Consider the following 14367-nt stretch of genomic DNA (forward strand, 5'->3'; position numbering starts at 1 on the left):
ATTTGCCAGTTTAAGTGGATTATAATCGAACAAAGAGCTGCATTTAGACTTGATAAAAATGTGTTTGCTGATTCCTCGGACTAATGTTGGGCCCTATGATTTCGCAATCTGGAAAAAGGGGAAGGAATCATGGAATTCAGTCATAAAAAATGAAATTAGGACTGTACACTTAGTCAAATCGTGATATGAACTAGTGTCTGTGAATATTCTGCATGTTCTGTGTGTCTCTGTGTGAATGAATGGCACGGTTTCGTTTACTGCACATACACAAGCACACGTGAAGTTTGTGGTGTTTTCAGCGTCTGCCGATCCACTATATGAGGACATGAGAGTCACTTCACCAGCATTTCACCATTTCACATAAGAAAAAACAATCGTCATACACAGAAACTCAAAGGTCTTCACAACGAAAACAAATACAAGTTCAGTTTAACTTGAAGGGATTGTGACGGACATATACAGTATTACTATTGTAGAGTAAAATGTACCTCTCAAAGTAATTTAATATTAATAATAATAGTAATTAAAAATTTAAGAAATTATCACAATTTTTCTTCTTTGTTTTAATTTGAACAGTAAACCTTTTTTGCCCCAAAATATATTTTTTAAAATTTGTATTACATTTTAAAATATTAATAAATTGTTTGATGTTGTCATTTTGATTACTACTTTTGTATTAAATCAGAACAGAAAAAAAAATGTTTAAATAAATAAGTTTCATGATTTAATTAGACATGCTATTTGATTACCAACATTTAATTTAGCCATTAAATCAGAGACCAGAAAAATTAAAATGAGAATTAAAAAACAAAAATTAATTAATGGTATGATATGGTACTAAAGTGATTATAACTTTTATTCTTTGCACAATCACATAACACAGACAAAATATTCTCCCGCCTAATTACATTGAAAAATAATAATTAGCAAAAGATGATTTTCTTGTTTGTTTTCATTTTTATTTTATTTTTTTACATCCTCCTGTGGATGGATTTACCAAAATTATGAACAGATATAGTGACAAAACATTTGAATAGACTCACAATTTCATAATGGACTGCAAAATATAAAGATTTTTTGCATCATTTCATAAAATGCCACTGAAATTACAAATACATTGAGTATTTAACAATGAACAAAACATACACGCGCATATATCCATAGAAATTTACGGAAATACCTGCACCAAAAAAGGGGGGAAGGAAAAAAAACTAAGGGAAAAAGGAGAAAACCCTGCTATGATATTCAATATTGTAGAAAAACAGAGGACAAAACATTTGTCTCATTTAAAACACATATACAGAAGAGCTCAGTATTCTTACTTCAACACTGTAAACATAAGTTAAAGACAGTGTCATAGTTATTTTTTTTTTAAATCCAATTGATTTTTTTTACCTCCACTGTCAATAATTTTCTAGTCCATCTAAATAAATCAGTAAAGAAATGGCTTAGTAATTTCTCTCTAAAAACAAATCTGTGCTTTAAGATTTTATCTCAAAAATGAAGCACACTTTACATTTCCCAAATAAACAGACAATCATCCTCTACAAGTTTATATGATTTGATTCCTCTTAATTAATTCAAATGATACTGGTTAGTGATAGTTTGTTCATGGACCCCCCCCCCCCCCCCAGTCTGAACTACATCAGAAGATAAAGGCTGAATATTAATTTGAGGCACGTCCGTGTTGTCTGGTTATGTCTGTCTCGAAAGCCATTGGTAGCACTTAAATTCAACATGCTTTCTTGACTACACATTTCCTCCTGATTTTCTTTCAAGTTATGGCCACTTCCTGTCATTTACGCAAAGAGAGGTTTGACAGTTTGCAAAGTATCTGAAGAGTAGGTGATAAACTATGCATCCATATTTAAAAAATTACTCATCCTTGTGTTGTTCATTTCTTTATGATGTGCCCCGCTGACTAATTTCGAGCGGGAAACATGTGCAGCCTTAGCTTATATTCAAATCAAGTCACAAATAATATGTAAACTGTAAAAAGTCATGAACATAAACGGCAGGATGTTGTGAATAGTGAATATGCAGATACAGAACTGTGGTGTATGCCGAGTGGAGGCGAGGGATGGCTGTCGTGTAAATTTGAGCTTGTGATGAAAAGAGACAGGTGGAGGCGATTCAGTGTGTAGGAACAGAGGTCATAATGAGGAAATAATTTAATCCCAGGATCCTTTAGAGGACAGGCAGTCACCCAGGGCTTCCAGAGAATCCCAACACAATTCAGTGATTGCAGTTTTAACAACGCACAGGATGGTGCATAGAACGCTGCTACAAATGAATGGCCTGTGTGCGTTTACTCAAAGGAATACTTCAGGTGAGCACCTGTGCTTTATATTTGTGTCCAAATAGCTGCTAAATCATTTTTGATTTCAGAATTGATTCATTTGTGAATGAACACATTCCTTTGATAATTGAATAGTAAATGCAACAATTTGAGCTTATGAAACTTATGACTTCCCTTGAAACAAGTGAATCCAGTCTGAATTAGTCAAGACTGCACAATAAACATTTTATAATACCATTAACATATGAAAGGATTTGACCTTGTACAAGGTTTGGACATCACTGAAACGCAATTAAGAGATAGATGAAGGTGGAAGAAATGGCAATGGATGTGAATTTGAGCGAATGTAAACATTTTGATCTTTAAAAGTAAAATCTGGTATATGAAAAAAAAAATGTCAGGAATGCAACACTGGCGGCCTCAACACTGTTTATATACAGGGATCATAATAATGTAGAGGAAATATTGTCATTTTTGTTGTCATTTGCACATAAATGTCATGGTTGATGAACTTTCATTTAATTTAATTTCCTTTCATTTAAAATGTCGTCAATAGAAAATCATTCAGATGCAGTCAAACTGCATCAGCTGCCTTAAAACATCCCTGGGTTTTTTTTTTTTTACCCTTAAAATTGTTGAATATTTTTATTGTCAAAGTGACATTCAGTGCTTTACGTCTATCTACTGAATATAACCCATGATGAGTGGGGCCATTGACAGCAACAATAACATGAAAACTTTCTCAGATTTTTAGAAGTCGACCTCTTCTTTAGAAATTACCCATTTGTTTCCTTTGAGGAAACTAGTTTAGAACACATAAAATCTCAGTATTTGTCATATCATAAGATGGGGTGTGTAGAAATATAATTTCAGGAATTGAATGCATTAGAAACCCATCGATAATGTACCTGCACATGCCATGTGTCATTACAAATAATCCAATAAATACAGAAATTATTGCACAGTAGAAAGGCTCCATGAATTCCTAGTGGACTACTCCTCTGTTAGTTGCTGGGAAATGCAGAAAGGGTTTTTAGAACCGCAGACTAACATTTCCCTGTGTTCTTGTTTCTCAGGTGGCAGTTTGTTTTCACAAAAAAAAAAAAAATCACTCCAAAAAATATATAGACAAGAAAAAGGCTATCCAGCTAAACCCATAATGCAGTGCGTTGAAAAGTGGTCTCAAGCTCTGTCCGACTCCTCAAGTTTGACCTCGTTGGTCAGCAAATGCTCTCCATGCCACTTCTTCATGTGTTTTTCCAGGGTGCTGTACACACTGAAGGGCATGTGGCAAATATCGCAGCGAAACACCTCTTTGCCAAACTGCCCGTGGGTCTTCATGTGCCGGGTAAGCTTGCTGCTCTGGGCACAAGCGTAGCTGCACAGGTCACACTTGTAAGGCCTCTCACCTGTGTGGCTGCGCCGATGTACGGTCAGATTGCTGCAGTTCTTGAACACCTTCCCACAGTACTCACAGGTGTCACTCCGTCGACTCTCCTTGGAGCTGGGTGGTCTCCCTGGCCCAGGACCCCGCAGATGGAGATGAGGTGTACTGCAACCACTTCGCCCTGACATCCCACCACCCTCCAGAATTTCCCCTGGAGGGGTGGAGAAGCGCAGGCTGCCTGTCTCAGATGAAGAGTGCTCGGAAGAAGTGCCGAAAGGCGACTGTCTGGAGTCGGTAAAGCTCAGGAATGGCTCCCTTATGAAGTGGCGAGATGCAGCATAACCGGCAAGCAGCTGAGAATACACATTTTCCGGGGATATGACGGGCACCTGCGGCAGCTCCATATCCTTCTCCACCTTGATCCTCTTGGCAGAAGACCCAGAGAGGCTGGAGCTGGAAATAGGCACTGGCTTCCGGTGAAACATCGCTGAGATGGAATCCTCCGCGCCGCAGGCTCTGCCATTCACCATGGGCCGCCTGTCTCTGTCGATATCCCTGGCTGCCGAAACTGTGTCCATCTCCTGGCATGGCCTGCTGCCCGGTGGCAGTCTCAAGTGATTGTCGAGGTTGTTGTATTGGCTTTCTGTCACTCTGTCAGTGGCCAGAGGCTTCTCCTCTGGGGAGGGTCTTGGGCCATTCTCTCTGTTTCTGCTCAACTCCGAGTCCATGCTCAGGTTGGATGCAGGCCTGCTCCCATTTTGCTGCTCTTCCTCTTCTTCCTCCTCCTCCTCTTCCTCCTCTTCTTCTTCTTCCTCCTCATTATCCAATCCCTCCCTTGTGCCATTGTCCTCACTGTTTTTAAGCCCCTCTCCAGCTGAGTCTTGCCCTCCCTGCTCAGGTGAACTCCCCATGGAGCCTGACTTGTGCATGTGCGTCTTCATGTGGCGCTTTAGCTTGCTGGCCTGCGAACATGCATGGTCACAGAGATGGCACTTGTAGGGTCTTTCGCCAGTGTGGCTACGTCTGTGCACAATCAAGTTGCTTTGGAACTTGAAAGTCTTACCACAGAACTCACAGGACTTGGCTTTGCCGACCTGATTTAGTGGTGATGAGGAATGGCCTCTGGACGGAACTGATGGTGGCTGTGAGGGTGTGGTTAGAAAAGGTAGAGGTTTGGAGCCAGGCTGGAAGAGAGTGGGGCTGAGAAGCCGATGCATAGGGGGTACACGGTTAGGAGAAAGAGGAGGAGTCGGACCACCGTTGTTGTTGTTGCCCGCCAATTCACGAAGACGCTGAGAGAAGCCCATGAATGGTTCAATGCCCATTGATTGGTGGTTCAGCCGCATCACTCGCTCAAAAGCACTTGGATGCTGGGACAGTAGACCCATCTCCTCTGGGCCAAGGCGCTCCAGAGGATGACGGGGTGGCGGAGGGCTTACAAAGGGCGAGGTAGATGGCAAGCGGGTTTCAATGTATCCGGGTGGTGGAGGCTCTCTTAGCAGTGGGGCACCCATACGAAACAGTTGGAAAGGGTTGCTGCCATCACCCAGAAAACTGGCTAGAGGGGAACGAGGCAAGGCATCAGCCCCCAGTGGAGGAGGAAGGGCCATGCGAGGGGTAAGCGAGCAGCTAGTAGGGTGGGTGTCCAGGTAGATACGTATCCCATGGATGTTCTGCGCATGCTGCAGCAGAAACCATGCACTGGAAAAGGGTTGCTTACAAGTGGTGCAGATGTAACTGGAGGGCTCATCTCTTCCTGGAAGACACAAAACAAGTGGATGTAATTAATATATACATATTAGCTATTAACTCTCTGATCTGTTGCGAGGGGAGGTTGAGATAGCACACTTTAATAGCTTTCATGTCATTTGCGCATCTGTTTGTTCTCGGTGATGGCTTTAAATGTAATCAAAGCAAAGAGTCCTCTATGGTGAGGTTCATGGATCATTTCTGTTTAAAAATTAAACAGGCAACATGTGAAAGATATTTCATTGCGCTGCGGCGACAGCCATTTTATAAGATTGAATGAAAATTACATCACCCTAAGAGGGGAGACAAGAGCTCTCTGATAGCCTAGCGGGTTATCTACTGTGAGGCAGGGCCGGCTGCTCTCTAAAGCTGTGTCAAAGAGGATCTGCCTGTATGTGACTCACCCAGAATCTGAGTCACACTAGGGGGTTAGTGAGAGCAGGGAAGCTCCCAGAGGGCTGGAGCCTAATGCAGATGGCAGGTCTCGCCCACAGGCCACAACGCATTGTGCTAATGCTAATGTCAGCCAGACGTTAATATAGAACTCCCCATTCAAAACCCTGACACCCCCACCTTTCACTATTTCCATATGGAGATAATTCTGTGGCAAAAGAAAGAGAAAGAGAGGATTAAGGAAGAAAGAGAATGAAAGGGAATCGCGTTGATAGGTCCATACATTGACAAAGTCAGGCACATCAGCTACTGACAGGCAGCTACTGACAGTCCCCCATACACTTATATTTTTGTGATATGATATTTTCAGTAAAATGTACTTTGCAAATACATGCCAATGATCTCATGTGCATGCTTTCACTCTGAAAAAAAAAAGAATATTAACCATGCGAAGACATTCATGTCAGTTTTTGTTTTTTCATAATATAAAGCAAATCACATTGCATGTTAGTACAGACAGAAGTGTAATCTGAACTCATGCATTGATACAGACGATGTATTATTTGTGCATGTTTAAAAAGGCCAGTGGTTATGAAAAAAATATTATATTTTGGGGATATATATATATATTTTTTTTTTTTGGTGGGGGCAATATAATTTTACACCATTTAATGGAGTAAAAATAATGGAGTAAATAGCCACCTTCATTTATATAGCGCTTTTAACAATTTGGAGTTTTTCAAAGCAGCTTTACAGAGATAATAGGAAAGTAAAGTAACAGAGATTGTTTTGGCTTTACAGCAGCTCTAAAATAAAGTTATTGTCCAGCTAAAGTTAGTTTTGATTGATTCACTTCCGTTGCAAAGATCATTAGTTATTAACTTAGGGCACCGTTCTAACAGAAAACCCTTAACACGCTCGCACAACAACAGTGCCTGGTGGCTCGAGAACGCAAACCTTAAAATTTGGTGCTAAATAGGAAAAGGATCTTTTTAGGATGGAAGAATGCCGTTTTTTAAGATACTAGAAATGTGACTTTCAAATGAAAGATTGGTATCAAAGAGCACATCCAGGTTCCTAACTGACGACGAAGGTTTGACAGAGCAGCCATCAAGTGTTAGACAGTAGCCTATTATAGGTTATTATGTGAGGATGTTTTTTGTCCAATAATTAGAATCTCTGTTTTTTTCAGAGTTAAGAAGTAGGAAATTACTAGTCATCCAGCTTTTTATATCAGCAATGCATTCTGTTAATTTTGTGAATTGATAAGTTTCGTCAGGGCGTGAAGAATTATAGAGCTGAGTATCATCAGCAAAACAGTGAAAGCTAATGCCATGTTTCCTAATGATATCTCCCCCAAGGCTAGCATGTACAGAGTGAACAGCAACGGTCCTAGTACTGAGCCTTGTGGTACTCCATACTAGTGGTCGATATCGCCCACTAGATATCGCCACGGCCGATATATCGGCCGATATTTGTCATTTTTTAAATATCGGCTTCGGACGATTAGTTTTTCTGATTGGCCGATGTGTTGGAAGCGGGACATTTATTTTGACGCCGCTCCGGACTTTTATTTTGACGGGCGGCGCTGAGAACACCAGCACCTGAGAAGAGAACGGCAGCGCTCACTCACATTCTCCGTCTTCATTAGTTTACGATCTCTGTCAGTCATATTTAATACTTTGTTAGACAGAACTGGTAAACAAAGAAAGTAAATGGTATGGGAAAAAGTAAAGCGTTGCTTTTATATTATTTGTAACAGAAAAGGCAAACAATCATGCTAAAATACTTTATCATTTACCGTCAACATTCAGCAAATAAGCATCTACATAATTTAAACAAATCTCTGAATATCTAATAAACATTTAATTTCACAAACCTTGCAGATTTAATCAAATCCAGCTGTAATATCTTGTGAAGTGTGCATTTGTAGCCTGCATAAACGTGTTACTGCGAGTGAGGGTCGGTCCGTGCGAAGTGAGTGCATGCGAACAAAAGATCAGCTTCACAAGAGATGCGAACGAAAAACTTTAAATCCTTAATTTTAAAATGATTATATCCAGTTAATATGTGCTATATCCAGTTGCCCACTGTGTCATATTCATATCGTTTCACTGTGTTGTATGTAAAATTAGCGTTACCTTGTCTTTATTTGAAAAAATATGATTACCAGTGCGCACAAAATTACCCGATTACTGAGTGCCCTATTACAGTGTTTACTTCCTTTTTATTCATATATTTTTAAACAATTACTTTATTTGTGAAAAATACTGTAATAGGATTGCAGATTCAAGAAGTTGCCATCTAAAGTATAAACATGTTTATTTTAAGGATTTGTTTTCTAATTTATTTATAATTTATAAAATATTGATTAAAATAAATATAAATTATATATATATATATATATATATATATATATATATATATATATATATATATATATATACAGTATATTTAAAGTATGATTTAAACCATGCTAATGCATTTCCACTAATGCCAACATAATTTTTTTGTCTATTTAAAAGAATGTTGTGGTCAATAGTATCAAATGCAGCACTAAGATCGGGTAACACTAATAGAGAGATACAACCACGATCGGATGATAAGAGCAAATCATTTGTGACTCTAATGATAGCTGTCTCAGTACTATTGTACGGTCTAAATCCTGACTGGAAATCCTCGCAGATACCATTTCTTTCTAAAAAAATGACATAGTTGTGGGGGTACTGCCTTTTCTAGTATCTTTGACAGAAAAGTTAGATTCGAGATCGGCCTGTAATTGACTAATTCTGTAGGATCAAGTTGTGTTTTTTAACAAGCGGTTTAATCATAGCCAGTTAAAAAGTTTTTGGTACATATCCTAATGACAAAGATGAACTAATGATATTAAGAAGAGGATCTATGACCTCTGGAAGCATCTCCTAACATAGGCCTACATGCTGTTGATTTAGAATAGATGATTTAACAAATTTAGAAAATTCTTCCTTTCCTATAGCAATGAATGAATACATTTTTTACTCAAGGAGACTACAATGCGCTCCCCAATGAGATACTGTAGTAGACGGTTGCATAGTTACAATTTTCTCCCTGATATTATCAATCTTGTAAGTAAAGAATTTCATAAAGTTATTACTGCTGTGCTGCTTGGTAAAGTCTGAGGTTGAAGCTTTATTTTTCGTTAATTTAGCCACTGTTTTAAATAAATAACTAGGGTTTTGTTTTTCTTCTAATAGGGTTGAAAAATAAGCAGATCTAGCAGTTTTTAAGGCCACTCTGTACGCAGTCATGCTCTCTTTCCATGAAATGCGAAAAAACTCTACTTTTGTTTTCTTCCAAATAGAGTAAATATGTTGAGAATTGTGTAAAATAATATATAATACAGGTTACAAAAAAAATCATTCTGATCCAAAACGGTTAGCAAAGGAGCCAGTGACTTTGATATGCTAACTGATTCAAATTTAAAATATTTTATCATCCATACTTGCACTTGCTACTAGTTGCTGTAAAAAAAAAAAAAAAAAAGAGTTCTATATGTCCCCACAGAACCATAAGTATGTATGGTTAAGGTGTGATATTGAGGATTTGTTAAGATCATCATATTTCGTTGAGAGTGCTTCCTTGCAGATATGACTTTTGGATTGTCCGAAAAACACCAGACTGATGCAGTAAAGAGGAAGACACTGGACGTGTAAATGGTTGTGTATGACATGTCCACAGCCTGTGTTTGGTTTGGCTGGCCTTTAAATGGACACCTGGCAAGAGGGATTTTGGATGCTAAGAGAGTAACAGAGAGAGAGAAACTAAAATACACACAGGCTGTTCATTTTCATATTGAGGCCCTGGACAGGAGCCCAAGCCTGGATAAAATCAACAATGGACATATTCTGCTCAAACGCTAGTTCCAAAAAAAGCCTCATTAACATCCCATATTCCTCTAATATAAAATATGGCTGTACAGGACTAAACATAACATGGGATGGACAAAAAGGGTGTAATAGAGCATTCGTGCATGCACTAATATATGCATTTGTGTGTGTGTGCTCGCGCTCTTACCCCGACATTGTGTGCTTGAGCTATTGCAATTTGCATCCTATCACATCATACAAAAAAACACCATATGTTACTAAGGGACCGTGTCAGCTAACAGACAGGCAGACTTAATGACGACCAAAGACAAATTTCATCAACTTTCCAAACAAGCCAGAACGAGAGAGAGAGAGAGAGAAACCCATAGTGAACAAGTTAGGATATGCTAATGACCCATCAGAGATCCATGTCTTGTGACAGCAGCTTGTGTGGCATGATGGTGTGAAATTACCCATCAGGCACCTCAGGAACACAAATCTCCATCTGATCATGGTCCATTGGGTCCTACTGTGTGTGTGTGTGTGTGTGTGCCACACTACAGAGGCCTGGGAGGGCCATGTCACAGCAAAGCGCTCCAGCCAATAAAAGTGCTCATTATAGAATCATCGCTGTTCGCTCTGTGATTCAATTTGCAGTAATTACCGCGGTCCGCGTCCATGAAACCGTTCGCTGCGGGCCGCAGAGGTCAACTGCCAGTTAACAGAGTGTCTTTTCTCCTCTCAATGTACTCAATTGCAAGAGCCTAATAGCCTAATTTTCTTCCCTCTTGCACTTCAATAAATATTGACGGGATTACAGGTTAAACAGCTAAATTGAGTTGTGGCTGTTATATTACAGAGCTGGCTGTTGGCGTGCATGCTCTGCAGTAGCGTTCTTGTTGTGTTAAACAGTGCTGGGATGTCTAGGTGCATGTCTTTGTGTATGTGTGTGTGTGTGTGTGTGTGTATAGGATATGTGATTAATGACAAACGTGTGTGTGTGTGTGTGCGCAGAGGGGGTTTTACACTAAACTTATCCACCCTCTTGGGTTTAGTATTACAAAACCTCACGGCCAATTAGTCCATCCTCAGGGACCTCCAACCTGGGTTTAGATATGTTGATTTCAACATTTTGTGGCAATTAATTTCCTTTTAAGAGCATGAATGCAGTGACAGAGAAGTGAGGAGGAGGGGCTGGAGGGTGTTTTTTAATTATCTGCGGACAAATCTGGCAGACTTGAGAGCACTGCTGTTTCATGAGGGAAACAACATTAGCGTTAGCTACTGCTGTCTCCAGCATTACCCGACCGTGAACCAATCACTTACTGAAGCTGGACTAATGGAATAGTCATGGGATGATGTGCGAATGTGTGAAACTCGTTTGATGTTGCCGTAATAAGGACATATGTGTGTGGCATAATGTGCAGCTTGTTTGGTATGTCACAACACAGGGACATATGAGCAAGTGCGAACGCGTGAAACTGTTTTGTTGGTCACATTGCAAGACGTGCATGTGTGAATTCAACGTATTCTGTAATCATTTCGCAGAGACAAGTGCACGTACGAATGCATGCGATTTCATATTTTGATGATTCACAACGTAGAGACAAATGAGCGTGTACAATTGTGTGAAACTCGTGTGACAACGCAAATTCTTCTCTGTGTGTACAACGACAAGAGCTTGCATGAATGACTCTTGATTAAATCACAATGCAAGTACATACGTGCGCATGTAAATGCATATAACCAGTATGATGATATCACAATTCTAAAATTGCAATGCAACAACATATGTGCATGTGTGTGTACAACTCGGTCCTGGCAATCTCACAGCTCTGCCCCTTGAACCCGCTACATTCCTAGCTGTCGAAAGCCACAGCGGTGGATTTGCATAAAGAACAAAGGACGAGGTGATGCCATGGGGACTACGACACGCCTTCACTCCCCTCCGGACCCTCCCCTCCCATCCCAAACGTCCCCTCTGTGCACCTGTCACAAGCCTGGCTGACACCTCACACCGCAGTAACACGGGCCCTCATTAGCATGCCTATGATCTTGGGCTCCCAGGGGCTTGTGGGGCCTCACCTCGCATCACTGATGTCTTGTTTGTGATGATCGTGGCTAATCAGGGGGCCAGACCACTATGCTAATGAGAAACACAGAGGTGCAGCATTCTGTGTAGTGCAACTCTGCTGTCGGTGCCACCAACACACTCTAGGGACTGGTGATGTGATTTGGATGCAAGTGTTTGTGTCTGAGAGAGATAAACAATATCTATGTGCTGCTATGGGAAGAGTACTGTGGAGTATGTTATAAAAAAAAAAAAAAACCTTTAAAGTATTACTGATTCTTTGAAGTCAATTTAAATCAGGTGTGTCCAAACTCATCCTGCGGGGGCATTGTCCTGCAGAGTTTAGCTCCAACTTGCCTCAACACACCTGCCTAAAGGTTTCTAATATGCCTAGTAAAATCTTAATTAGCTGGTTCAGGTGTGTTTAATTGGGGTTGGAGCTGAACTCTGCAGGACAGTGGCCCTCCAGGAGCAGGACTGGACACCCCTGATTTAGGGGCTGTGTACGCGACTGTTTAAACTTTTTATGCGTTTTGGCCGTTCGTTTACGCGACAACAGCTTTTTTTTTAGCCTGAAAACGCAAAGTTTTGAAAACGGGTTTCAAAGTGCAAGTTTTTGAAAAACGGTCTCCGTGTAAACAGCAAAAACACAAATTTCTGAAGACGATGATGTCATGCACATACATATTACGTGTTCAGTCTATAGTGTTTCATCGCCATCTAATGGACTGGCAGCAGAATACAGCGTTTTTAACCGTTTGCGCTGATCCGTGTGAATGGGGATCGTTTTGACAATGGTGTCGTCTGTACGTGGAAAACTCAAAGGAAAAACTTCTCAGTTTTAAGCATATCGTTGTCATGTAAATGTACCCTGCTATTTCTAAGCCTTTAGTGGTACCAAATGGAACTGCAAAAATAATGACTGTTTACCGACAGGTTTTCTGAACACTCCTCCCTACCTCTACTTATAACTGACTCTGCACATTGAGATTTAAAAATTTGAACACTTAATGACATACTTGAACTTGAATTTTATAGATGGGTCACTGTCTATCCTTTTCTTACTGTTTCTCTTTGTCTGTCTGGATTTCTCTCAGTCCTCATGATAGATAGACTTGATAGACTGTACATTGATTGAGCTGTGAGCCTTAACAGACCATGATATTGTGTTTGATGAATGATTATGACAAAGAAATGAATAATTTTGGCAGGAAGATGATGAGTGGAAAGCCAGACCACATGCTGGGGCTAAAACCACTATACCAGTTTCTTGAGGGGAGTCTGATATTTTCATGCTGAATTCCACAGCCTGCAGCAAATTGTGTGTCTGTGTCTATGTGTCTTGTGTGAGTGTGTATGTGTGTGTGCGTGTGTCTTAAAACTTTGGTGTTAACAAACAGAGATATTAATCAATATTTTTTCTTGTTTTCCACTAACAATATCTAAATGCTTAAATAAAGGTAAATTTGCTTGTGAAATAAAAAGTAATTTATATATATATATATATATATATATATATATATATATATATATATATATATATATATATATGTAAATATATATATATATATAGTTTGGATGGATATATGGACAGATGGACGGATGAATGGATGGAGGGATGGATGGATGGATGGATGGATGGATGGATGGATATATGGACAGATGGACGGATGGATGGATGGAGGGATGGATGGATGGATGGATGGATGGATGGATGGATGGATGGATGGATGGGTAGGTGCAAATGTTTGTTGGCCCAACAAGGAACCAAGCTTGCTAACCACAAGCCCGGTGCTTAGTGTGAAAGCCTCTGGCAATACTGAACTAGTGATTACCGTTATCAATTTCACCGTTATCAAGTTGTCTGTAATTCCTGGCCATTATAAGGACGGACAACTGTATATGAAAAGACTCCCATTCTACAGTGGAAAAACTGTGTGTAGAGAAGCCACAGAGGATAGTGGCAGGCATAGTGGTTATGGCAGGCACACACACATCCATACACACACTTATGTCTCCTGTCTAAGTGAAAGCAGGCCTGTTGCAGTAACCGTTCCAATCTGTCTCCATCTGCAGGAGCACAGAGGAGGGACATCACAAACTGTGGTCTCACAGCACACAGCACACAACACACAAGCATATTGATGCATATACATGCAAAAACACCTTCATACCCACAGTCACACCAACACCTATGAAAACAAATAAACTTATATTTTCTCAGCCATCACAAACCAAAAAAAGACAAAAGAAAAGAAAAAGAAAACCTTGACCACCATAATAAATCCAGCCAAACCCATTTACACACAATATCCATTCAGCAGTTTGGATTAAGGCCAATTCTCATGGCCTGCACTGTAAAGAAGAAAAAAAATCTGATCAGTATTTTTTGCCTTGTTTTATGGTACAAATGTACAAACATCAATAAAACAAGATACATTTTTATTATTTAGGTGTATTACCTCTTTAATGCATGAATGTTTCGCCAATCATTATTACATATTCGGGTCTTTATCGACCCAGATCTATCTCTAACTAATCTCTAAACTCTCTTGATATTTTAATAATATAAAACAGATGTTTTATACCATCATCACTGTCCTCGTCAGAGCTCATTTCCTAG

General features: G+C 39.8%; 1 protein-coding gene across 1 annotated transcript in view; it reads right to left on the reverse strand.

Moving 5' to 3' along the window:
• Nucleotides 1-973: 973 nt before the first annotated feature.
• Nucleotides 974-14367, reverse strand: part of bcl11bb (BCL11 transcription factor B b) — a 42441-nt gene continuing 29047 nt past the window's right edge. The window contains exon 3 of the mRNA XM_081379381.1: nucleotides 974-5442. Coding sequence (XP_081235507.1) covers nucleotides 3482-5442 — 1961 coding nt within the window. The 3' untranslated portion in view covers nucleotides 974-3481. The remainder of the gene's footprint in view (nucleotides 5443-14367) is intronic.

The sequence above is a fragment of the Scardinius erythrophthalmus genome (genome assembly GCF_964197995.2).
Source record: "Scardinius erythrophthalmus genome assembly, chromosome: 11".
NCBI lineage: Eukaryota > Metazoa > Chordata > Actinopteri > Cypriniformes > Leuciscidae > Scardinius > Scardinius erythrophthalmus.